The sequence below is a fragment of the Phytophthora cinnamomi genome, assembly GCF_018691715.1.
Source record: "Phytophthora cinnamomi strain GKB4 chromosome Unknown Contig127, whole genome shotgun sequence".
Lineage (NCBI taxonomy): Eukaryota > Oomycota > Peronosporomycetes > Peronosporales > Peronosporaceae > Phytophthora > Phytophthora cinnamomi.
In genome coordinates, this window is record NW_027151060.1 from 719,221 (window position 1) to 733,693 (window position 14,473).

The 14,473-nt window shown below is 54.0% G+C and overlaps 6 protein-coding genes across 7 annotated transcripts; 5 read left to right on the top strand and 1 right to left on the bottom strand.

Annotated features, from left to right (window-relative positions):
• Positions 1-700: 700 nt before the first annotated feature.
• IUM83_07204 (putative phosphatidylinositol4phosphate5kinase (PiPIPKD2)) lies at positions 701-3,889 on the top strand (the record flags this gene model as incomplete). 2 transcript variants are annotated; one of them, XM_067931476.1, is made up of 6 exons in its annotated part: positions 701-981; positions 1,069-1,727; positions 1,796-1,952; positions 2,028-2,081; positions 2,150-2,236; positions 2,308-3,889. In XM_067931476.1, the coding sequence occupies 6 exons, from the start codon at positions 701-703 to the stop codon at positions 3,887-3,889; spliced, it is 2,820 nt and encodes a 939-aa protein (XP_067780479.1). The 2 variants fall into 2 exon arrangements, with proteins under 2 accessions (XP_067780479.1, XP_067780478.1); XM_067931477.1 differs by having other exon boundaries at positions 2,171-2,236.
• Positions 3,890-4,358: 469 nt separating this feature from the next.
• Positions 4,359-7,119, top strand: IUM83_07205 (Phosphatidylinositol-4-phosphate-5-kinase (Pi-PIPK-D2); the record flags this gene model as incomplete). Its single annotated transcript, XM_067931478.1, has 2 exons — positions 4,359-6,935; positions 7,009-7,119. The coding sequence occupies 2 exons, from the start codon at positions 4,359-4,361 to the stop codon at positions 7,117-7,119; spliced, it is 2,688 nt and encodes an 895-aa protein (XP_067780477.1).
• Positions 7,120-7,248: 129 nt separating this feature from the next.
• IUM83_07206 (UPF0145 protein) lies at positions 7,249-7,879 on the top strand (the record flags this gene model as incomplete). Its single annotated transcript, XM_067931479.1, has 3 exons — positions 7,249-7,363; positions 7,435-7,551; positions 7,626-7,879. 3 exons carry the CDS (start codon positions 7,249-7,251, stop codon positions 7,877-7,879), a joined length of 486 nt encoding a protein of 161 aa, XP_067780481.1.
• A 3,571-nt stretch (positions 7,880-11,450) lies between these two features.
• IUM83_07207 (choline transporter-like protein) lies at positions 11,451-12,014 on the top strand (the record flags this gene model as incomplete). Its single annotated transcript, XM_067931480.1, has 1 exon — positions 11,451-12,014. One exon carries the CDS (start codon positions 11,451-11,453, stop codon positions 12,012-12,014), a length of 564 nt encoding a protein of 187 aa, XP_067780480.1.
• Positions 12,015-12,121: 107 nt separating this feature from the next.
• Positions 12,122-12,905, bottom strand: IUM83_07208 (uncharacterized protein; the record flags this gene model as incomplete). The annotated part of the gene is made up of 3 exons (XM_067931481.1): positions 12,122-12,439; positions 12,516-12,725; positions 12,813-12,905. The coding sequence occupies 3 exons, from the start codon at positions 12,903-12,905 to the stop codon at positions 12,122-12,124; spliced, it is 621 nt and encodes a 206-aa protein (XP_067780476.1).
• Positions 12,906-13,337: 432 nt separating this feature from the next.
• On the top strand, positions 13,338-14,207 carry IUM83_07209 (Nuclear transcription factor Y subunit C-1; the record flags this gene model as incomplete). The annotated part of the gene is made up of 2 exons (XM_067931482.1): positions 13,338-13,772; positions 13,860-14,207. The coding sequence occupies 2 exons, from the start codon at positions 13,338-13,340 to the stop codon at positions 14,205-14,207; spliced, it is 783 nt and encodes a 260-aa protein (XP_067780475.1).
• Positions 14,208-14,473: the final 266 nt, after the last annotated feature.

Here is a 14,473-nt window from a genome sequence, read left to right on the forward strand (position 1 = left end):
GTAACGTACCGCAACCATCCAAGAGGCAGAGCATGCAATCCAGCCCGAGTAATTCGCCGGCTAAATTACACTGAACCCACGACAATTCACAGTGGGACCTCTACGCTAAGTCGCTTCAGGGGCAGTCGAGGATGGGATTGACTCAATGAGCTTGCTGTCGCTGTCTAATAGTACTCGCCGCTCACCGCTCGCCGCTCGCTGCGCGCCGCTTTGCGCTTTGCAACCCATTCGTGGCGAATTGCGACGACCGGCGGCGACGCCAGCGAAATCGCTCTCTGCCGGTGCTGCCGCCAGAGCGGCCCTGCATCGTTTATGGCGCCCGTCAGGCGCCGGAACTCGTATGCCCATTTATCCTGATCCCGTCAATTTCCCTACAAATCCACGTCAAATGCGGGACCCGTATGCAGAAAAATCGCCCTGAACTGTATAGCGCCCAGATCGCGGCACAACGTACCGTAACGGTACACTGTGCCCAATAGCGACCGTAACCGGCGCTGGCTTTTTGGTAAGCACAGCACACTTGACGAAAGAGACGAGCGGCAGGAAGCCCAGCGCCGAGGCCGAGGCGAGTCTAGACGACGACGGGAAAGGCCCAGAAGGAAGCCAGCGACCGCCCGTCCGCCCGTGCGCACGCTACACACGCCGCCGAGGCCCCAGCGAGGCCTACGCACACGCAGTCAGAAGCCCCAGCCCGCTCCCCATGGCCAGCAGAGACAACCGAGACAGCGGCGGCCTGCAGGTGGCCGAGCGGCAGCCCATGCACAACGGGCCCTCGAGCTCCGCGCCCTCCGGCCGCAAGGGCAAGTCGCAGCGCCCGCAGGCGCCGCAGCCGCGCAAGCAGCCGCAGTACGACCCGAACGAGATGGACTACGGCATGTCCGAGTCCGAGCACCAGTTGCCAGGCAGCGACGTGCCCTACTACGTGCGCACAGACAGCGCACCGAACGCCGCGGGCTTCCCGAACGGAATGCTCGAAGCAGGGTGAGTGGAGAGCTACGACGGAAGAGAAGAGGAAGGAGGACGTGGTGGTAACGCTTGTGTCTGCTTTTGTGTGTGTGATGTTAGCAGTAATGGCTACTCGTCCATGAGAACTCCGATTGAGCTGAAGAAGTCGCCCCCCAGCTCTAAACAAATGCGTTCTGTAGATGAGAGCTCCGAGGACAGCTTCGACAACGGCAGCTACATCACGGACAAGATCCAGGGCGGCCCCAATGAAGGCATCGGCTGGTTCCACGCCAAGATCAAGGTCGAGAACTCCATCCACTGGGCCAACAACTACAAGATCCAGGCCTGCATGTTCTTCATCTTCATCTGCGGCGCCGCGCTCACGATCGCCTTCGCAGACAATAACGCCGATGCGTCCGTGGGACTTGTGGCGGGAAGCCTCATCACGCTCTTCTGCTGCTGCGCTGTGGTGTACACGTTCCTTACGCGCCCGACCTGGCGGAAGCACCCGAACCCAATTATCTTCTTCCGCAGTATCTGCGATATTTGTCTGGTGGCGGTGCTGCTCATTACGGAGCTGTACAAGTGTGGAAATGGCGGGTGTTCGAAAACGCTCACAGGAGCTTCGTGCACAGCCACAGCAGCGCTCACGCAGTTCTTCTTGTGGACTTCCGAGAGCTGGTTTTTCGTCATGGCCATCGACATGCTCTCGTCATTGCAGAGTCCGTTCACAGACTACAAAAGCAACGTTCGCCGCTACCACGGATTCGTGTGGGCAACAGGTATGCTTACGACGGGCTGTGCAACCTGGAACGATGCGAACCTGAGCTAACTGTTGATGTCATGATAGGTCTTATTACATGTATTCTTTTGGTGTCTATCCCGGACTTTGCTGGCGAATCCGAATTCGGATACTGTTGGACAGCAAGCAAGAGCAAGTTGCGTCATGATGCAGGTGGAACTTCCGGTTCGAGTGAGACAGGCAATCTTTGGAATCTCAACTTTCAGTACGTTCATCGCTTCTCCTGTTTAATTTATTGGAAGGGGTAGTAGCGTGATGTGGTGTGTTTGTATACGATCAGGTCCTGGCTGCTCTTCTACATTTGGCTCATTTTGTACTGGGTTTACGCCATCACGTGAGTTTTCGATGTCTGTCGACTGTTATTGCGGATGAGATCTCCTACTAACTTATATTTTTCTGTAGGGTTATCTACTGGGCGTATAGACGTCTCAACTCCGGTCTTTCGGAGACATTGCGCATGCGTCTTCGTGTGCTGCACTCGGTCACGATGTAAGTTTGGCCGTGTTACTTGAGTATCTGTACTGCCTCTGATGTAATGTGTGCCTCTGTTTTGATCTCAGTTATGTGATCGCCATTATCATTTACTGGGGTCTTTCATTTTGCATCTACGTGCCATTTTTGGTTCAAGGAGACGAGCGATCCAGTTGGGTGGAACAGATGATGAACTTCATGATTACGTGCAAGGGTTACTTCGACTTTGTAGTGTGGTTCCAGATGAACGATTTTCACGACACCCTGAAGAAGGGAAAAGGAAAGAAGGCGGATGTCGATGTTGATGTGGATCTCAGCCCGCAAGTGAACCTTGCGTTGCGTTGCGAGGTGCTGTACTACACCACGACGGGCATTATTCAGGCTGTGCGTGACACTCAACACTTACCACCTGGAGCCAACCAGCAAGAATTGTATCTGCAACCACAGGGCACGGAGGACAACCGTGGATCGTTGGGCGTGGACGAGTATATGATTCGTACTCGCCCTAAAGCTGCGCTTGGGAAGGGCACGTTATTTATTGATTACTGTCCTCACACGTTCCAGACTATCCGAGAGCACTTTGGTATTGATACGAACCAGTACATCGAGAGTCTGAGCCGGACGACAAAAGAACGCTTGAGTGAAGGAGCTAGTGGCGCTTTCATGTTCTTCTCGCACGATCAACAGTTGATTGTGAAGAGTATGAGCGACGAAGAGTCAGTTTTCCTACGGTCGGTAGCAGCGGAGTATGCGTCCTTCTTGCTTACGAACCCCGACAGTTTGCTGACACGGTTCTACGGCTGTCACGCCATTCGGCTGTATGGCAACACGTTCAATTTCGTTGTCATGGCTAACCTGTTTAGTACCGAAAAGGTTATTCACCGTCGGTACGATATTAAGGGTTCATGGGTGAACCGGAGTGCCAAGCACCCTTCCAAGGGCAAGCGTGTTACGTGTCGTCACTGTAATGCCAAGTATGTTTTCGGCTCGACGGATGCCGAGAATTGCCGTGCACGAGTTGGGCGCCACGAGCCCAATGTCATTCTGAAGGACAACGATTTGACGGCGAAGGTTCGTCTGGATACTAAGGTAGCCGAGGAGCTGTATGACCAAGTGGTGAAGGATGCGAACTTCCTCTCACGGCTGGGCATTATGGACTACTCGCTCCTGCTGGGTATCCACAACGTGGAGTATATGGTAAACCCGGATCTGGAGGAGGAGCCTATTCTTCCGCCCAAGGACGCGGTCGGACCGAGACGTCGGACCATCAACAACTCGACCATGCTGAGCCGGGGAGGTCGTGAAGGATCTAATGCACCTCCAATCAGGGAATCGAAACCTCGAACTGGTCTCCCGCGCGTTGCAACGGGTACGCGCCGGGCAAACACCGTCGTGGGTCCTTCGATCTACTACTTCGGTCTCATCGACATTCTTCAGACATGGAACATGGACAAGAAGTTGGAGCGCTTTGCCAAGACCAAGCTGCTCGCGAAGGACGCCGACGGCCTGTCGGCTATTCCTCCCGCGGCGTACTGCGAGCGATTCAAACGCAAGATGGGCGAGATCTTGTCTGTCACAACCCGCGACGAGTACGCGGAGTGCTACGTGGGCGAGCGGAGAGGGAGCAATAGCTGCAACGGGGACGCCGAGCCCAACCACCGTTTTTTTTAAACTGTGAGGCCTTGGTGGGACACGAAGGCAATGGTGACGCCCCCCACCTAGGGCCCGCCCTCACGGACAAAAGAAAATTCCACCCCCTCCATCCTGGGTTTTTATGTTGACGACGTGCTGCTGCGGGTCAGCGGGTGTACTTTAGATGAAACAACACAAGCAGCAAGCACCAGTCCGAGCAAGTGACTTCCAGCTAATCAACCGATAATGAATCGAGCCGTTCAGTTTTGATATTAACCACCGTCCTCCATCCATCGTTTCTCCGCAACAGTCAAGAGAGAGAGAGCGTTGAAACGCCCACACGCATAACCTCGCCAAATTGACCCCACTCCAGGCACACTCGACAATTGGGCCACCCGCCATCGGTTTTGGCGCCAAGCGGTCAAATATCTTGATTTCACTATAGGCCGCGAGCCGAAACCTCCTCGACGACCACCAAAAACCGTCGAAGTCCGAACTTCCAGCAGCGATGGCGGCACGCCACGACTATCGCCGGGAGCGCAACCGCCCAGTGCGCAACGCGTTGCTCAAGTGGCAAGTGCAGCAGGACCAGCGGCGACTAGCGGAGGTGCAGCAGCGTCTAATGCGCATGGCAGCACCGTCTCCGTCGTCATCGCTTGGCCCGGACAGCTACGAGTACTCGGACAGGCGGCCACCCGTTCGCAGGACGAGGCCACTGCCCCATCACGACCCGGAGGAGGACGCTCTCATGCACCTCATCATGGAGCGAGAGCAGCGGGAAGCGGCCTCGTCCAACCAGCACAGCGAGCGGCCGCCAATTGGCCTCAAGCCGTCGAGGATTCCGTATCCGTCGGCGCTGCCGCCTTTACGACGCCCAGAGGAGCAGCCGAAGCCGCCTCTGAATGCCTCGGTCAAGCACGTTACTCTAAGACCCACAGGACAGAAACTTAATGCTGCAGGAGACTTCTACTCGCCTGTGAGACCTCGGGAGTCGGCGTTGAGCTCGTCCACTTCCGAGTTCCGACAGAATTTGGCCTTCTCGAGGATCAAAGCCCCGACGCCGAAACGGGTGGTGGGAGCGACAGCAGCTCCGTCGCCGAGGAATCCACTTCGATATGATCAAATGAAGACCCCGGACAGGTGGCGGACGACCGCTATGCACTCGAATCAAGAGGAGTTTAACGAGTCGGCGCTGAGGAGGTGGGAGGAGGAAGACGCTCTGCAAGCGGATCGATTATTGGAGAAGGCAGCGAGGGATGGAGACAATGAAGCGCTGTGGAATGATTTATTTTATGGGACGAAAGCTGCACGAGCGAAGACGAACCAGCAGCCTGAGCAGCCTGTGGTGTACTCGACTAGCAGTTTTCCCGAAGTGTTCTCGCGATCAAGGTCTAATTCGCATGGGAGCTCGTGTTATGAGACTAGAGATGAATTTCCGAAGTCACCTCACAAGCCTGACTTCTGTGATGACGGGATGCTGCCAAGTGAGGTATCCACGATGACGATGACGATGAGTGCACAAACCAAGCCGTCAACTACTCAGCATAGTTATATTGGATCGCATGTTGTTGACTCCGATGGAGCTTCGCCGCCTACATCAACGCAGACTATAGCCGAGATGCTGGCATCAATGGACAAGGTATTTGACGCTGAGGCCAGTGCAGGAGATCTCGTTGCTGGGGGTAATCACAACCATGATGGATCAAGTGGGGGAGGCGACAAAGAACACCTCCCAACTGCTGAAGTACCCTCTGGTGATTTATTAGTGAAAACTAGTGTGATGTCTAGTGCAGAGCTTCCACAATGGAGTGTGATTGTGGTGGCAAGCTGTGTATTAGTCGGGACTTGTGGATTTATCATGGAGGAGCTAATGGGCCTGCTAGGGGTATTCTCCAAGAATTCGCCGTTCACACTGTCGAGAGCTGAGCAAGACCGTATGCGCGACCGAGTAACTGCTCTCCACCAGGAGCTTCAAGGCTTTCAGGCTTCGACTTCGGAGGTCGAAGCAAAGTCACAAACGGTTTTAACAGAGTTGCAGCGTCACATGAATAGGATGCGGCTAGATCGTGAGCGGCATCAAGATATGCTCACGGGCGAAATGCAAGAGCTGCGTCGCCACATCCTAGGCATCACACACGAACTGGTCGAAAAAGAGCGCCAGTCGATTCAAGTTAAGCTCAAGGAAATCGTGGAGATCCAGGTTCTCAACGAACTGGACGAGCGCAAAGCCATTGCTGGCAATGAAGTTGACAGCAAGAATGCTTTGGAGGAGACCGCGCCAGCTAGAATCGAAGCACACACAACATCGCACCGATCTGCAGCGATGGTCAACGATGAGCAAGACCGGGAGAAGCAGCCTGTCGATAAGCTTGAGGACCCGATTCTGACACCAGCCCAGCCAGAAGTTGAGGAAAGTCAATCAATCGTACAGGTTTCAGGCAATCTTGACAACGCTGGAGTCGAGGCCACGCGAAGTATCGATGTACTGGTTCAAGAGGAGCTTCTGACCGCCTCGCCACAGATTGTTGAAGACCGAGAGGCTAGTCGAGTCAAGGTCGTGCCTGAGGTTCACATTAAGCAGGTCGTGGCCGAGATAGAGCAAGAAATTGCTGCAAGTCCACTCGAGGTACTTGAGCAGACAGAGATCCAGCACGATATCATTGCCGAGCCAACCCCGAAGACGACTGTCATCACAAAGCCTCCTCGGAGCACGTCTGGAATGTCGTGGGATGGTATTCTTCTGCTGGTGGGTATTATGTTTCTCGCAGCTTGTGTGGTTCTTCGCGTGTATAACATCAATCGCCGCAAGAGGTGGTTCGAAGAGCGTCGCAAGAGGAGAAACCAGCGTGCGTTGCTGTTAGCTCAGCGACGAGCTAGGGCGATGGCAGAGAATCAGTACGACAGCGAGGAGTGGGATGACAAGGACACCGTCGAGGAGGTCTCTCTCATGACACCGGTCCGAGACAGTGAGGACGATGAGGCAAAGTCGGAGCTGAATCAATCACCCGATACCGACACGGACTTCGATGACTACAATCAAAATGAGGAGGCATCATACTCCCCAATTGAAGCTGCAAGGACAGAGGCAAGCATATTCAACACCATTAGCTATCCGATCACACTCAACTAACCACTGTATTCTGTCGCGTCTCCCCTAGCAACAAGCCACCACTACACGCAGCAAGAAAGGCTACAGTCGAGCTTCTCCCGTGTCGCTGCGTCATCGTAGCCCACACCAGCGTCGACAAAACCACTTGCACGAGTTCTAGACATCATCAACATAGGATAGGTGACATCTAACTTTGTATCACCACCGAACCCACCGGGAGGGCAGACCCGCTTTCGCTACCATCATTCCGCCACATGTGTCATTCGTCAATCGACTCACTGTTCCGACGATGCTGGGGCGCGTAGCACGTCGCGTGCAGCGCGCAACGCCGCGCCGCGCCTTCACCTCCGCAGCAGGCAGCGACAGCACCGGGGAGCGCACTGAGTCGCTCTACTTCACCACGCGTACGCCGTCCACCCGCAGAGAGCAATAAACCTCTGCACCGTCATCTAAACTAGTAGAATTTTTGCATTAGGAGACCACATCAAGGGCCGGGAAGTGCTCGAGGAGTTCGGCATGGTGTCGGCCGTGGCGGTCCGCTCCAAGTCCGTCATTAGCGACATGTATGTGGCTTTGGCGGGGCTGGTCGGAGGTACGAGATACCATTAATTTGATACCATCGAAGTGTTGGGCTCTGATGTCTTCCTGCTACTGCTGCTGCTGTAGGCGAGGCGGCGTCGTATACGTCGCTGATGAACGAGACGATGGCGGAGGCGGTGCATCGAGTGCAGTACGCGGCCAGGGCCCAAGGTGCCACGGCGGTGATCAACGTGCGGTTCGACTCCAACACGACCATGAACCGCCTGGTGTTCGGCATGCACTGCTCCGTGATCTGCTATGGCACGGCGGTGAGGTGCCGTCCCTTGAAAGAGGCGGTCCCGGTGTCGTCGCCATTCTTGCCGACGGAGAGCAAGCAGTGAGATGTGGTGCGGTGGTACGAGAAAATAGAGAGCTGAAAGGGGTTCGTAGATGCAGTTGAACTTTATTCGTTGTCTGCGAGAAGTTTGTGGGGGTGATGTCTAGGACGGTGTCGACCGGCGCTCGCTTCACGACGGCGAAGTGCTGGTGGGTTTGCTTCTGCCAACGGGAGAATTGAGGCCGATTGGGTGCCGAGTACGGACTCGAGCAACTCGCTTACGTTTGTATCCTGTGGGCGTTTGCTGGAGTTGTTGCTGCTTGATTTCGGCTTTGATTTTCTCTTGTACTTGTCCTTCGTCTTTTTGACGATATACCCTCCCCCGAAGAACAGCCCGTTAGCTGCATTGCTGGCGAATTCTTCACGTTGGCAGTCACTTAAGCGCTTTCGGATTTGTGCAGAGTCGCCGTCTCCAACCGAGTCGCCGAGTGTATCTTCTTCATTGTTACCAAAGGAATTGTGCGAGTTCGCTTTTGACGCAGGCGAAGATGGTAAAGTGAGCGGACCAAGATTCAGTGTTGCCAAAGTGAGCCGTCCCGGGTGTTCTTGCTCCTCCATCCATTGCTGATCATAGTAAGGGTCCAGAACTTTTATGGGGATGAGAGGCCGGATAGCTTTTCTTTCGTCGATCCCGTTCCTTTCGATGGTATCGAGTGGTAGCACACTAGTTGACATCACACGGGGATGTTTTTGCTGCAATAGTGCTTTCGACAATTGCTCGTGCTGGTGAAGTGCGGCACGGGTATGGACTTCTTGCTCGTGCAAGAGTTCGATCAACTCTTGTTTTCTCTTGTCTTCCAACTTCTTTTTTGCTTTGACCACACCGAGTTTAAGATCTCGAAGTTGCCGTGTTGTTGTGTGTGGTATGCGTGCTGCTGCCCCAGTGACATCGAGGAAAGGCCTATTACCGTCCTCATAGCCGTGAAAGCTAATATCTCGTTGTTGTTGTCGCCTCAATTCATCGTCACGCAGTTGCTGAAGCTTTTTGATCCAATTAGGGCTGTGCTGGGCTCCCTCAAAGCTTAGGTGGAAGCTATCGGAATCAAAAATGTTTTCTCCATCACCAAGCGATATGGATGCTGCTTCTTCAAGAGCTTTTAAAATGTCCGACTTGTCGGAGTCGAGTCGTGGAATCGCAGATAGCGATGGTCCAGCAATTTCGTGCAAGTCCTCCTGGTCTAAAACTCGTTGTAGCAGCTCCCGAGCTTGCTCTTCTCGCTTTCGTGGGTGAATCGACGATGCGAAGATGCGTTTTACCTAAAGAATAGTGCACGGTTAGGTTGGTCTGCAGTTATTGGGCATTGGTATCAACAAAGGCACGAACATTGGTAGTACGCCTTTGGTGTTTGGCTGTCGATGATTCCGGGTAGTAGTGTTTCACGCGTGCGCCGAGCAAAAACTCGAGCGGTACATGATCATTTGCATCCGTCTCGGGAGACATCGACTTTGCATTTGAACGCCGCTGACCTTCATGTCAAAGTTAGAGATAGTGAGGTGGTCAAGCAGCTATTTCGACTTGGTGGTTTCTCCAATACGAGACACAGCTCAACGGCAGTTGGCCAAAGAAAATAAAGAGCTTGTCGTGCCCCCACAATGAGTTCTCGTGCCAGAACCGAAAGAGGCTGGTGGCAGGCGAGGTTCCACCATGGTTTGCTGCTGCTCAAGCCCTGAAGAAATCTCCGAAAAAGAAGGAGTCGCAGAAACGAGGAGTGGTCTAGCCCCGCGAAGTGCTCGAAAGTAAGCTTTTTTTTCTGCACCGCAGCTTTAAATGCTGATGCCGAAGCTAACTCGCGCATCTAGGTGTCGAGATGTGTTCTGTTGCCTACTATTCGTAGTCTATTGGATCGGCATGGTAAGTTTGCTTACCAACACTGTTTGATATTCCACCTGATAACCTATTTCGTTCACGTGCTAGGTTGTTGTTGCTGTCATTGCTCTGCAAACAGGCCAACCCCTCAGGTAAAGCATTTCGCAACTCTCAAGACAAGTGTAGCGATCTCATATAATTACCCTGAACCAAACAGTCTAATCTACGGGAAAGACTACAATGGAAACGTTTGTGGCGAAGGGAATTACAGCAACGCGCGTTTCACGACCTACCCTCGACTCAACGAAGATCTCATGGTCGCAGCGGCGCATGGGGTGTCTGCAGCCAACGCAAAGTTTTTCGGAGTCTGTGTGGAAAGTTGCCCGATGGCCGGTTCGAAAACTTGCACCTATGGAGATGAAACGTGCTGGGTTGTTGCTCAGGATACGGAAGCTGCGTTCTTCCGTTGTTTACCAGTAGCGTCGACCAACGAAACTATACTGGAAGAGGTTTGTATTGACCCCAAAGGTGCCGACCCAGCTTGCACTGTAGACTTGTTCGAGGCTGGCAAATGCAATACCGTCTGCAATACCAAGCGGGCACACATGGAAGTCTGGGAAGTTGAAGCTCCGGGTGGAACGAGCCCGTTGCTGACTCAATTACAAGGCAATCTGCAGGTTCTAGGACGTTTCTTGAACGACATGTACGCTGCGCGTTCCGTGATCCTACTTGTTGGCGGGCTTGGTTCATTAATCCTGGGCTTAGTTTGGTTGGTTGTGCTACAATTTTTCGCTGGCTGCGTGGTGTGGCTTACCTGCACGCTGGTGCTCATTGGTTTGGTGCTACTAAGTCTGTTCTGCTCCGTGCGTTCGGATCTGATATCATCTGAACAACTTGGTGGTCTATCTTTTTTGAATGCCACCACCATTGATACGACAGCGCTTGCAGTGACAAGTGATAAAAACACAAAATTGCAGTTTAAGGCAGCTGCCTACGTGTCTTGGGTGACCACTGGTGTTATCTTCTTGCTGCTCATTGCGATGCGTAAACGCCTGAAAATCGCCGTCGCGATCATTCGGGAAAGTTCCAAGGCAATTCAAAAACTCCCGATGCTTTTAATTTGGCCAGTTGTTCCTACTGCATTTTTCGTGGGTCTCGTGATCTACTGCGTAGCTGTGGCAGCTTATCTCTTGAGTTCGGACGATTTGACTTCGGCGGTGAAGACATCTGCCGCAACATTCAACGTCACGACTGAACTGAGTGCCGCAGAAGGGCTACCAGCGAAAAAGCTACAACAGGTTCTGCTAGCATACCACGTATTTGGCTTCCTGTGGACAAACCAGCTACTTCAGGCGATTTCGATTTGCGTCATTGCTGGAAGTGTCGCGCAGTTCTACTGGACTCCTCCGTCTGACAACGGAAAGCGGACGCTTGAGGCACGATTTCCAATCGCACGGGCCCTTCGGTACACGCTACGCTTCAGTCTCGGATCGCTATGCTTTGGGTCTTTTATTATTGCGTTTGTTCAATTTCTGCGGATCATGCTCGAGTACCTCGATCGAAAGTACGTTCAACCTTAGTTAAACGTGAGGGTAGCTAGGACGTGGCAGCGACTAAATTCCATTCTTTGTTTGAACTGTGCAGCACGAAGCAGCTCCAACAGACTAACCGAATTGTTCGCGTGGCACTTCTCGTAGTCAAGTGCTGCCTTTGGTGTTTCGAAAAGTGCATCAAGTTTCTTTCGAGGAACGCCTATATCCTGATCGCGATGAAAGGCAGTTCATTCTGCGCGGCTTCGGCTCGCTCGTTCAAGCTCATTTTCAAGAACATGGCGCGTGTGGCTATGGTGAACTCCATCAGCTTCTTCCTGCTCTTACTCATCAAATTGACAGTCACACTAGCCGTCGGACTCGCCGTTTTCGCGTTACTGGCTAAATCCTCTTCGCTGTCACTGTCGGGGGATCAGCTCTCATTACTGGGAGGAGAGACTGTGACATCGCCCCTGGCACCTGTGGTTGTGGCCTGTGTTCTGGCTTGGCTTGTAGCCTCAGCGTTTGTCAACGTCTACGATGCCGCTATCGACACTATCCTGCTTTGCTTCTGCGAGGATACGGAGCTGCACGGTGATACTTCCAGCGAGTTCATGAGCAAGGAGCTGCAGCGCATCATGGGCGGAGATGCTCCTCATCACGAAAGCAAAGAGGGTAAGCCCCACCTAATTCGCGTTTCGCCACGAGGTGAGGGGAAGACCACAAGTCCACCGGGCAGTCCAGCTCGCCACACGCCACACGACGAGACCCCAGTCGAGCGAATGGAAGAGACAGACATCTAAGGTAGTTAGGACAAGGGGGGCGCAACCAGTTCGTCGATTCACTGGCATGATAACAATACATTTTATATTTCTTACCGTACCTTTGGAACTTAGATACCGGTGCTCTGTTAGTGGTCAACAACTAATGTGGAGTAGGCACAAACTGCCAGCTTCTTACGCCACGTGATCTTGTGTTTCTCGCGCTGTTGCTGCTCAAGTCGGTCGAGTTCCTTCCGACGCTGAGTCTGCCTGATCCGATCTTCCTGGTGGACTCGCGCCAGCCAGATCTCATAGGCCTGCTGGCTTTCAGCCTCGGAGTGGCTGCGGCGCAAATATGACACACCGTGATCGTTCGGTATAATAGGTTTGGTCTGCTCGGCTTTGCGCGCCTTGCCCTTCGTCTTTGGATTTACGTGAAGAGAAGGCGGCTTGCGCCACGGCATCGGCTGAGCAGCAAACGAAGGTGTTAGCACTTCAACTCCGTCAGAGATACACGAAAACAGGAGCGTACTGCATGCACACCTGTTCATCGTTGCCGTTGCTGTTCGATGCAGTTTTAGACTTTTTGTTCGTCTTCCTCTTGCGTCGTAGCCAGTCCTGGAAGGCGGCGTCGATCTCCGCCTGTTTGTCCTGATTGTTGTCGTCGATGCAATCTAATTCATGCGATTCACTGTTGGCTCGAGCCTTCTTCTTCTTCTTCAGCCAGTGGTCGTACGAGACGGACCTGCGGACCTGGTGCCAAACACCGGAGGACTGTTAGAATCTGCGACGTGTGAGCATCTTCAACGTCCGCAGCCAATGGCGTCGCGTTGCACGCACGTTGAGTATCTGGTGGCGTGCCGCGCCCTCCACGTCAAGAGGCTGGAAGCGCTCCTGCCAGTGCCAAATGCCTGTCGTTGGCATTGCCACCATGCTCCCGAGTCGTATCCCTAAATGCAGCGTGGGGAAGAGATGCATGCGCATCAAAATGTTGTCTTGCTAAACCTGGGCATCGTGTTGGTCTAAATGTAGCCGGTTCGTTGGACCCACGGGCCCATCCCCAGTATACTGAACGCAAGTGAAAATATTCAAACATTTTCCCGCCAAGTGGGAAGTTGATCACTTTGTACAGGATCCCACTCGCTTCCAGGAAGAAACGATCGTGACTCCCGCTTCTCAAGAATGACTACCGCCCCCTTCACTGCCCAATCGACCAACCACCGCCGAGGTAATGCATGCCCAATGAGAGCGAAGCGCTCGAAGCTTTTCCGCCTATAGCCGCCGCTCACTGACGCTCCATGTGCATGTGCGTGTCCTTCCTCTCGTCGGCGGTAATGTAGCAGCCCCGCCACGCCCAGCCAGCCCATGTCGAGCGACGGAGACGCCAGCGCCAACAACGCCAACCTGCAGATGCAGCTGCAGCTGCAGAACCAGCGCGCGCAGATGCAGCAGCAGCAGCTCGCGCTGCACGCGTTCTGGCAGCACCAGATCCAGGACATCTCGCAGATCGACCCCAACGCCTTCGACTTCAAGACGCACCAGCTGCCGCTCGCGCGCATCAAGAAGATCATGAAGACGGACGAGGACGTGCGCATGATCAGCGCCGAGGCGCCCGTGCTCTTCGCCAAGGCCTGCGAGATGTTCATCCTCGAGCTCAGCCTGCGCGCCTGGATCCACACGGAGGAGAACAAGCGCCGCACGCTGCAGCGCAACGACATCGCCATGGCCATCACCAAGACCGACGTCTTCGACTTCCTCATCGACATCGTCCCGCGCGACGACATCAAGCCCGCCAAGAAGGTGCGGCGTCTCCCTCTCTCTCTGTCTTTAGCTTCCTCAAGTGCATCATGCTGACGCTATGCTATTGTTTTTTTTTATTGCTTCTAGGGCCCGACGGACCCGCAGGCCGTGTACCAGCAGCAGCTCCAGCAGCAGCAAGCGGCGATGCTGCAGCAGCTCCTGCAGACCCAGAACGGCGCCGCTGCGACCGGGGTGCAGTGGCCCAACCCGCAGCTGCAGCAGCAGATGCTGCAGCAGTACCAGCGCATGCAGCAAACCGCGGTGGCCGCTGCTGGGGGCGCCACGACCCCGTCGAACGGCGCTCTGCCGAACTTGTCGCCCTCTGGCAGCGACGCCGCTGGCCAAGCCACGGCGAACACGACCCCTGGAGGCACGGTGACCAACGCGTCGACGTCCGACCAGCTCTCACTGAACCAGCGCAGCGTTGATGTATAATTTGCCTTTGCGCGGTTCAGCATCGTGAGGCTGACACAACCTTGACGTGTTTTTAATTGAATGATGAGCAAGTTACATTTTCGATACTTAATGAGGTTTGATGATTGTCGTATGTCTACATGTCGCCCTACGGCGTTGTGGATATCTCAACAAGCTGTTAGTGCTTGAGGCTGTGGCGAATACATACTAGTATACAGGAGAGCTCTTTGCTTTTTCACGTTCATTCGTTTGAACTTTATCTTCAGTTGGAACTGTACGCTGGCATA